General features: G+C 32.6%; 1 protein-coding gene across 1 annotated transcript; it reads left to right on the top strand.

The window, feature by feature from the left end:
* The first annotated feature begins 222 nt into the window (after nt 1–222).
* LOC142352915 (uncharacterized) lies at nt 223–10,666 on the top strand. Its single transcript, XM_075405070.1, has 3 exons — nt 223–380; nt 7,581–7,779; nt 9,866–10,666. Exons 1-3 carry the CDS (start codon nt 223–225, stop codon nt 10,664–10,666), a joined length of 1,158 nt encoding a protein of 385 aa, XP_075261185.1.
* Nucleotides 10,667–11,511: the final 845 nt, after the last annotated feature.

Raw genomic sequence — 11,511 nt, 5'->3', positions numbered from 1 at the left:
AACACTCTTTCGGATTTGGTGATCTTTGCTAATCGACTTCTATTAGTTTTCGAATACTTTTACTTAAATTGTGTTCAGTAAAAAGTTATTCAAATTTTGTAGGGCGTCAAGCTGTTTCAAGGGGTGTGAACATGAAAACAAAACAAAATTTCGTTTTTACCAAGACATAATTTTAAACGAAATGAAAACATTTTTTCACAGACGCAAAAGCTATCAAACATAATGCAGCTTTTAGTTATAATTTTAATGGGAATTGGTTCAGTTATATCTAGCAATGACAGTAATAGTTTTTGGGATTTAGAATTGGCTCCTGATAGTGAAGCTCCTATTCCTTACCTCAATGTGCACTTAACTGTCTGGAAACACTCTTACCAAAACAGGTATGGAATTATCTTTTAATGAACATTTAATTGGCACCCCTTCAGTTGCGAAAATGTAAAGATTGTCTGCTCAGATTTTTCTATGATCTATGTTTCTTAATCTTCCATTAGTTCTGCCGTAGTCTATTAACAAAAAATTGGTGGTACTGTTGTTTGTTGAAATAGTTCCAAAACAGAATTTGACCAATATTCGACATCGAAATAGTTTTGACTGAAAATTTTCATTTCTTCATTTTTTATTGTAAACAGTGGCTTAAAAGGGTTGAAAAAACTAAAATCGTTTTGCTTTGTACAATCTCGAAAGCCATCTAACAACAGGAAAACTTAACCGACAAAATATCTGTACGAAAATCACTCGAATACGTTTTATCTCGTCAAAGGTCAAATAAGTCACAATTTTCATCTAACCGTTGACACTAAAGCATTAAAAAGACCATGCAGATCTTTGAATCAACTGACAATAGAAAAAATAACAAAATTTCCAATATAGCGTCTTAAAATTAGTTAACTAATAAAAATAATATAGCTTTCCAATCATATCTCTTTTTTAAAGACTTTTTTTTGCATAGTTGACAAACAAATAACAAGCTGTAAAAGATAATTTGTTTCTACGTTTTGACACAGAAGAACACTATAAAGAACACTAGAAATGCTTCCAAGTAACTGATAACATAAAATTTACTTCTATGGTCACAAACAAACAAGCGGCCTCAGATTTGAAATCATTAGCTTTTTGGAAGCTCAAAGTGAAAGCTCTTCCACATAGTTGAATTGAAGTAAGCACCCCAGATCAAAGCAAAAATAATCTTTTCAATTTTTAGCTCACATTAATGTTCCACAAGTTTTAGCAGTCAAATGAACTTTAAAGAGTTTGAAACATTGAAACTTGAAAAGTTCTAAGAAATATGTGCCAAACACTTTTAACATGTATAATGTTCACAAAAAGCGAAAAGAGCTGGTTGTTTTGATAATTAGAAAAATAAAATCTTTCGAGAAGCTTAGGTGTCAATATTGCTTGATGAAGTAGATTGTTATAAAACACTTTTCAAAATCTCAAACAGAGAGTTTTTCTCAAGTTAATCTAAAATAGACTTCTTGTAGCAAAAAAAGCTTTTTGATGAAAGTGAAAAGTTTTCCGAATAACCAAACCGACAATTGAGTTCTTCTAAATTCAATTATAAGTACTCACATAGAAAAATTCATTTACTTATACGTCAAAACTAATTTATTCTACATAAAAACTAATTGAAGAATGAAGAACAATCATAGAAGTCTCAGCAGACAATCTTCACATTCACTGAAAAAATCACAAATTTAGTTAATAGGGAAAACAAGCAGGAGGGTTGTTCACAAAGCTAGAAAATCAGAAAAAATTGAAACGGACAAAATCAATTCTACAAAGTTAGTAAAATTTAAAAATCTTTTTTAAAGTTCTAAAAAAAGACAAAGTTATTTTTACATAGTTTAGACTATAAAAATTTCTAAGCATAATTAATTTCTACAAAAGCTGTCCAATTTCATCGTAGATTTTGATACTATAAAGGGGTTTACAAGGGTCTGAAAAGTACTTTTACAGTACAATCTAGACTCTAGAAGTCAATGTAACAAACGGAAATGTCAAACGACGAAATACCATTGCACTCTTGATACTCAAGAGCTTTTCCTTTATCTCATCAGGGCTCAAAAATTTCAACATTTCAGTAAACCGCTGAAATTCAAAACCTTGAAAAGACAAATAAGGATTGTAAAAAACCAACTGACAGTAGAAATAATAACAAAGGCTCCAATAGACCACCCTAGAATTACTTAGTTAAATTAACAACAAAGATAGGGCTTTCAAATTTGATTTCATATTTGAAGAGGTTCTTTATTTTTGCATATTCAACAGCATCAAAATTAACAAGTTCTTACAATTTTTTGTAACATTTTTTACACAAAGAACACTATAAAACTTCAAACAATAAGAAATAATTTCAAATTCCTGAACAAAGATTATTTTTAAGGAGAAAAAAAACTGTTTCTATCAGTAGCCTTTTGGAGGCTCAAAAGGAAAACTTTTTTTACATAGTTGATACAAAAAGCACCCCAGGTCAAAACAAACTCTAATTCAAAAACTGTAAAATTTCAAAAAACAAAAACTGCCCAAAACGCTCGACAAAACAGTACAGGAAGCAGCCGGTTGTTTATACAGTCAATAGTAAAATCTTTTAAAATCCTCAAAGTCCCAATGTTGTTTGATACAATTGTTGATTCTCAAACAATTTCCATAATCTCAAGAAAGCAGATTTTCTAAAGTTGATTCAATAAGACTTCCTGCAGCGTGCAAATTGTTTGTCGGAGGAAAAAAGTCTTTTATATAGTGTGTGTTTTATAAGTTCTACAAATAGGTAAAATCAATGTTTTTGCATAGTTGATATTAAAAACCTTCTCATTCCATAGAGGCCAATTTGTGTTTCTATTGTTGACATCTAATACCATTCTAAAAGGTCAAAAAGACGAATTGAAATAGTTGGTAGAAGAAAGTCTGTTAAGGAATCAAAGGATATATCTGTTTTTTTTTTAAATTTGATGTTGAGGTACCATCCTAGTTTCTAAAATTAAAATAATCGCAGTTGACCGTTAACAGACTTCTAGAGGCTCTAAATTAATGAATTAATAAGTTTTCCAGCCACAATCAAATATGTTTAAACAGTCTACATTAAGAAACCTTCTAAAACTGAAACCAAGCCAGTGATTTTTATGTTGTATTTGAAATAAATAAAGCTCTCTAAAAGTTCAAACAGAAAATGAACATTAAAGAGCTTAAACGCAGTTTAAACAAAAATGTTTAACAAGGAGGCTCTGTAATGTGCGTTCGCACATGATGTTACGACCCCGCCCATCCACGTTTTAATTTATTAGTCTACCAGATGAGAAAGAGAAAGAAAAGGTCCAAAAACTCTCATCAAACTCTCAGCAAACAATTAAGTGAAAAAATAAAGCTGGCCTAGAGAACGGCTGAGACTTGCCAGCAATGAGAGTACTGGACGATACACACCTAAAATTAAATACCAGCAAACATTAATTCAGACCTTAATTCAGACTCAATGAATACATTTAAAAAACAGAAAATAACAAAATGAAGCAGGAATCCGACAAAATCCGATCTATACAAATCAACCTTTATTTCTTTAAATGTTCATTGGATAAGATATAAGACCTCCTAATATTGCCACTTGGTGACATGCCAAAAATGAAGAGCAAAAAGGACAATGTTCAAAAATACAATTCTCTTTTTTTTGAAACAACCAATTTCAAACTCAATGAAACCACTTCGTATCAAATCGGCTCATAAGGGAGGCTAATTTATACGTGAAGCAATTGAGACTTGTCGTTATCCGTAATATATTGGACGATTGCAAAGTTAACAGCACCAATCGGGCCCACCCATTAGTGTCATAATCTGGAAAAAAATTGAAATTTCGGTATGAGCGAATATCCAAAAATCAAATTTTTTTATAAGAATGCGGAGTACTAAAATCAAAGAAACCATTGGTTTTAAAAAAACTATATTAGAGTATATATCTTCGTTTACTGGGAAAAGGATGCGACCTATCGTTTGGATCCTGGTCGTTACAGAGACCAAGCTACAAAATTGAAAGAAATTATATAACAGTGACAAAGCTCAAAAACCAACTGATTTTTTTAAAGAAATATTTTCAAAAGTTCCAACAAACCATAAGCTTTGAACTTTAAACAAAAATCAGATCAATTTCCAATTGCTCAGGAATTCAGTTTGTTTGTCAGTATTAAAGCCAAATTTACGGAAGACAAAAAACAGCAAATAAAGGTAAAATAGAAATTTCACAAACAGTTTATCGAAACCACAGTGTTGAAGCCATTATATCTAAAATACATTAAAAAATCACATCTAAAATTTTAAAATGACGAAAAAGAATAATTGATTTGCTTTAATCCCTTTTGATTTTAACTGGATCTTCTAGATAAAGCGTCTTAGGGGAAAAAACAACAAAAAGAACCACAATTACTGACCGGTATCGAAAACACAAATTTGTTATGAAAACACTTTTCTAAGCTCTTTAGATATCTGTCAAAACATAAAAAACTGCAGTAATAATGTTTCGAGCAAAAATGATTAGTTCTATCAATAATAGGAGTTAGTTACTTGTTGACGACAAAGAAAACAAAAAAAGGGAATAACAAAAATGTTTTCTTTGAAGAAAATAATTCAAAATCCTTAAAACAGTTAATTATAAACTGAAATCGGGAAATGAATTCAGCTAAAAAAGTGTGGAAGTGTTTAAATCCTTTGATTGTTATAAACATACCGAACGACAACAAAAAGAACGACATTAAGAGGCAAAAACAAAAAAAAACCCTAATAAATTTTGTGAGAGCACGGATGCGCAGCTGTTATAACTGTAGGCTATTCACTCAAGTCTTTGAACAGTTTCTTGCGCGCATTTCTGCAATGCCAATTGGGACTAACTTTAGTGTGATAGGTTGAAAAGAGAACAAACAACAACCCCAGATAAAGGAAAATATGCAAATATTGGGAAATACAAAATTATTGTCTTGAAAAAATAATTGAAAGTCGTTCAAACTATTAGCTCTTAAACAAAATCAGTAAATAGATCCTTAAACGTCAAAAAAGCAATTAGGGTTTTTCATTGACAGGGATATGTCGTATGAATACGAAGAGAACCACAATTACAGGCAAAGACAAATTCACGCAGTTTTGAGAGAACGGCTCTGCAGTCGTTAAAACTATCAGATATTCACGGAAGTCATTAAAAACGTTTATTTTGCGCATTTTTTCAATGCCAATCGGAGCTATAATTAAGATGATTAGTTGAAAAGGGAAAAATAACTACTTCAAATACAGGAAAACATGCAAAATTTCACAAAATTTCACAAAACATGCAAAATTTCACGTAGTAAAAAGCCAAAAAAAATTTACTTGAAAATAAAACCATTGAATTGAGTATTTTCCTGTTGGACTAAGTTTTACCTTGTTTTAATTTAGACTAAGCTAAACGTGGACAGAAAGAAGATTAAAAATTGACCAATTTCGAAACTTCACTAACCTTCTCTTAAAGCAAATACATTCAAAGTCATAGGACGCATTAGATAATAACTGAAGGCATGGCATAGGCTCACCTGCAGCTTTTCATGAACCAATAGGAAATTTTTATTTATAAAACATAGTCATAGGGCTGCAAAAAGTATTACCAATGAATCCAAAACAAAAGAAAAGCATTTAAAATTTACAAAAATACATTTTTAAAGCCATAAAAAGTGTGAGCTCTTCTCTGAAGAAAAGCTATATTTTCATGTGGTCTTATTTTGCTGAGAACACGATTGATAGTCATTGGTTGAGTCGTGATTTGAAATAATTCAGGTCAGTAATCAACATAAAAAAACAAGACTGCAAAAAAATTTGAAAAAGACCGCGCCAAAATAATCCGAATTATTATTGATTGTAAGAATCCATAATGTGTTGACCCCTGGCCCTGATTTTTCTCAGTGTCCAACAAAAAAAATTAATTAGTCCATATATTTGCAAAATAGATCAATTATCAAATGAAATATTTTAATAAACCACAAACAATTAAACCATACTTCGTATAATTTTTAGGTTTTTTTTTCAAAAACCGGCAAAAATTTAATTTCAGAAAACTCCTACAGGAAGCAAATGTACAGCTATTTTTATAGGAGTTTTCAAAGATTGTGGCAGCAGATTTTAGGTCTCTATTTCCTGCAATTTAAAACGAAGTAGGAAACAAAAGCTTAATTGGAGCCTTTTTTGAGTTAAATTCTCAGATTCGAAAAATTTAGCAAAATTATTAACCAAAATCTCGATTAAAACGAGTTGGCGACCGTTCTCTATCCTTAACCGTAAAACCAATAACATTGTTTTTAAAAATTTTAACGAGTTTTAGCAAAATTATTGAAAATTTGGTCAAAGATTACGGAAAATGTGAATAAAAACAACGGAATTCACTCTACCTCTCTCAAAAGATTAAACCTCCATAACTCCACGTAAAATAAGAATATCAAAAAGATCTTTAAATTTCCATATTCTACGCTGGACGAGCTTTCTTTTGATACCAGTCTCAACTCTCTACAATGAATATACCGATCGGCCAAAATTGTCTGAACAAAAAAAACCATTTGAGTATATAGTTCCTTCCCCCACATGTGGGTCGGAACAATAAACGATAATAAATGATAATAAAAAGCTTGCCAAGAGCTGAAGCGGAGGAGTATTTTTGGTAGTAACAGAAAATCTCAGCAACAAACAATCAGCTTAATTTTACTTTTCTGATACTAATAAGGCTTTCAATGGATCGAACCGATTATTTATATTTTTTATCAGTTAGAAAAACAGCTAGCTTATGAAACAAGCCAAAAAAACAGATGTGCTATATTAATTCAGATTAAGAAGCCCTCTCAATGCCTAAACACATTTTTGTCCATAAGTTCGACACCAAAAAAGGTTGTCTGAAAATTTAAGCAGACGATTTCGATTTTGCATAGTTGATTCTAATAAGCAACTCTATGCTCACATAAGGCAAACAGCAAGCAGGTCAGTAGTTCGGAACCTACTGTAACTAGAAAAGAACTTAACGGACCTTACACTTTTGTTTATCCGAAGGCCAAACACACCAACTCTAAAACTTCATTCCAAAACTGTTATTCTGCGTTATTTCTTCGTTTTTGTTATTTCTTCTTTTTTATTCCCTCGTTTTGTCGACATTTTGGAGTAGGAACTCTTCCAAAAAAACTTGTTGCATTTTCCTCCTTTCAATTTGTAGTTCTGTCATAATGAAGAAAGATCTTCATGCACACACTTTGCTTTCGTTTAATTAAAAGTTGAATATTTTGTTCAAGTTTTGAGTTGTGTTATCTTTTAAACTATGACATCAATGCACAACTCGCAAAGTTCAGTGATATGTGCAATTGTCTTCCATCGACGGGGTACGTTTGATCTTTTCATATAGTAACGTTAGAAATAACATATTTTTCATCGATGCCTATAGACAACATGCACGCTGCCACACCCATAAACTCTTATTTTTTGAAGATTGAAAAGTCTAACTCAGGCAGAATTCATGAAAAAATGTTGAGACAAAATTATAAACTTCAAAAATTTAAAGTTAAATAATAAACTTAAAATTTGAAAAATATATGCTTTAGGTACTTTGTTCGGCCACTTGCTCTTCTGCTAGAAGATACAGCTACGAGTACTACAGATCTCTTTCACGAAGGTCAGTTTTTGATGGAGTTCAAAGTGCGAATGTGGTCAGAAGAGATGAAAGAGACAGTTTACAAGGCACTGAAGAAGAGGGGAAGAAAAGTTACAAAGAGGAAGGTGGAAATGGTACCAATGGAAGAGGTAACATCTGTTTTGCTGGCACCAATATGCATTTAAATTGAGGGCTATTCGCCACTATACAACCACCATGCCCCAAGCACGTGGGCTCAGGGTCTACAATTTTTTAGGCCTATGATGGGAGAAATGCAAATCGTGTTTGAAAAAATAACAGAATTTCTGCATTTATTATTGTACTGGCCCCGGTCGCGGATTTCTCGAAAAATAATGTAAGAGTAAGAACTTAGCGATGAATTTGTGTAAGATTTGCCATTCTTAGCTGTGATTTTTTTCAATGCATACTCCTGGTAGCGGTTAAAAATTTTTTACTGCTACAAGGCTGCGGCGAAAAAATTCATCGTTAAGAATCGCCAATCTCAAAAATATTCACCGATAAGAATCGCAAATCTTACAAAAATTCCCCGCTTTCACCGCTGAAAGATACGGAAGCTTTGCGCTGAAATTTTTGAGAGCTCTATTCACCGCAATTCTTGCATTTGTTAGAGTTTTTGCTAACCGAAGAGTCAGCTTCCTTACATTCTAATCAACAATTTTTGTCAGCTGTCAAATCAACAATTTTTGCTTTATTGGTTTTGACTAACACGGCTTTCAAAATATTTTAAACAAGAACGTTTTTACTCTTTCTACATTTTTTTTACCTGAACCAGCTTCCAGGCTGGTTTTTGTCAACGTCAATCCAGGCTCCAGGCGTCCATCTAGGCTCTCTCTCAGAACTGACAAGATTTTACTGACACACCAAATTCGGTTTGAGTTGAATAACTCCTTGGCCGGATTGGAACTTTTTTTACTTGACCGAATTGAAGAAAAACAACAGCTAAAATGTACCAAAAACCGTATTCCCATACATAGTAGATCACTGACTATGAGTTTGATTACAAAAAATTTGTGATTTTTTTATGTTTTCAACGCTCTCAACGCATTCATAGCTTTTCTTACATTTTTAGGAATATTTTCGGCGGTGAAGATATTTGGTAAACAGTGGATTTTTGTAAGGTTTGAGATTCTTTTCGGTGAATTTTTTCACGGCATTCAACGCTAAATATTGCAATTCTTTTTATTTTTATAGCGATTTTCAGCGGTTTTATTGTCACTAATGTTTTTTTGAAAAGTTTCAATCAACCACGGTGTTCCTTAGGAAACAGCCCAGAGGGTTGGGTTTTTCTTTTATACGGCATGACTTCTTTCGAAGACAAATTATCACTGTAACCTAGCCATTTTTGCGGCTTTTATTCTTTTAAACTCGACTTCAAAATGGTTCCAAAGACAAGATTTCTTAAATTCTAAAACATAAACTTGATATTTATAACACGAACAGAAATAATTTTTCATAGAAGACTTGGCGAGACCTGCTGAAAGCTGCCGAAATCCGGGAGCTCATCTTAAATCAATACTAACATTCGAGATTCATTTAAAAATTGTGGAATTTGGAGATTCTGGAAATGGCTCTAGATATTCCTACTTTTTTACTAGATGGAAATCCTGGGCATATATTGACTAGTTCAGATAACTTTAGTCACCATTTTAACTCTTTTTTTATACAAACTTATCAGCTAAACGTTTGCAAGAATTAATATTACAAAATAAGTCCCTAAAATTTGTTATATGTGCCAATCTGAGCTTTCGCCAGTCAGAATAAAAATTTCAAAACTTACTTTATAGAAATACCGTACATAATTGATGCACTGGAAGATAAATAGAAACTCCATTTAAAAAAATTGCCAATCACTGCTAGCGAGTAAAGGGGAACAAAAGAACTAAACCATTGATTGCAATATTAAGATAACACTGAGAAACACCCAAAAGGCGAATAAACTATCGTGTCATAGCTGATCAATAAAAAACATCAAACTGTAAAAAAGGTTTTTGTCAAATCAACACGAGACTTTTCCGATCAACAAACAGTTGGGATCATTAATGCAGTATTTTATGTTTGACAGCGAGCATCGAAATTGTGAGGCATCAATACGTTTCCTATTAATGACTTCATGTTATTTAAATTATATAAATCTTGCACGTAATTATTTAACTTTTGTGGTTTCAATCACAAATTTATAAGTGTGAAAAAATGATTCCACTGAAACGCTTTTAGGTTCGGCTGGTTTGGAAGGACTCTTTCATACAATCAATGAATGACAAATACACACTTGATCAAAAATGGATTCCAAACAGACAACTTGATAAAGAACTTGTTTTCAAGTTTATATGTAAAAATTCTCAAGATTGCAAACTGCTGGCCGACGAAATGAAAAACAACCCCGATGCATTCAGACCAATTGACGTTCAATACGTTGTTAACGGTCAAAAGTCATCACGGAGAAAAATTACAATAACTGGTGAACAAATTTCACAAGGTAACTTGTTCACGCGGTTAGAGAACTTGAACGGCGGCCGCGGAGAGGAAAGATTTTTGAAATCTGCGGATGTTAAAATTTTGACAGAAGAGACTATGAGTTCTGTACGAGCAAGTATTGTTACAGACTCAGGCTACGTTGAATCGAAAGATGAAGTTAGCTTGAAGGACCTACTGAACAAGGAACTTGAAAAACAGAAAACATCGTCGGCAAATTTCGACCAGACCCAATGGAACTCAACGTTTTGGGATCCGGGTTATGCAAGACCTGATAAAGTGACCAGAACGCTCAACAAATATGTAAACGTCGATAAAGAAGATAACGCGATAGTTGACGATAAAGCCGTGGGAAATTCCAAGGATATAAATGTTGGAGCAACACTGCAGTATTCGGGATTCGACGTTGACGGTTCCCACGAACAAAACTCAGTAGATAGTCAATCTGTCAATCTTAATGACGTTCTAAACACTTTCAAGAAAAAAGACAGTGAAATTGAATATACAGGCGAGATGTTCGTAGCAAAGCTAGTGAGATATTGATTCACGAACCTAATACTTGATGTCAGAATAAACAGCGCTTGCTTCACATTTTTAAAATCTTTATATTAAGTATGGTTTTTACAATTTTCGTATGGTTACTGCTCAATTAAATGTTTTCTTCATGTTTGGATGACCCGATTTTGTTTCTTTTTCATTAGATCCCTTGCTTTTCAAGAAGCTCTTGGGGGCGGACTAGTTTTTCTCTAACAGTGTCCTCGCTGGTGCTACTTATTGTAATGTCTAAAGGAACATCGTTACATTTTTCGCAGAGAAAACATAACAAATACTGCGGGAAACCAAAAAAATGAGCAAAATTTATTGAACAAACTGCTACTAGAAAAATTGCCGGGTTAAAGTGATGCAACATAAGGTATCACACTTTTTACACAATTGTACGTCTTTTGCCAATCATTGCGCCTTAAAAAATAAGAGTTTTGGTCTGATATTATTTTTAAAATTTCACCTTGCAATGCATCCTTAATCTCAACTTCCTCTGGGACAGAAAAATTTTGATAGCTTTATTGTAGGAGAATAAGCCGTTTCAACACAAGAAAATAAGATTGTACTGGTTTTTGTGTTTTTTGTTGTAAGAGTTTTTCAGTCTTTTTTATGATATTGAGCTCTGAAAACCGGGTAAATAACGGAATTCTTTTATGACCAGGCAATAAACAAAAAATGAATTTTGGTTTGTTTACTCATCGTAATGAGTGCAAGTTATTAAGCGGCACTTCAATTCACGTTGGTCAAAGTTCACAAAGCTCTTTCTTCTATAAATAATGTATAACAGTTAAAGTGTATGTGTGTATGGCCTTGTAAAAGTGAAAGAGTTGACCGTGACTTTCTGT

The sequence above is a fragment of the Convolutriloba macropyga genome, chromosome 14, assembly GCF_964194025.1.
Source record: "Convolutriloba macropyga chromosome 14, txConMacr16.3, whole genome shotgun sequence".
In the NCBI taxonomy this organism is placed as follows: Eukaryota; Metazoa; Xenacoelomorpha; order Acoela; family Convolutidae; genus Convolutriloba; species Convolutriloba macropyga.
This window is presented reverse-complemented; position numbering and strand designations above follow the sequence as displayed.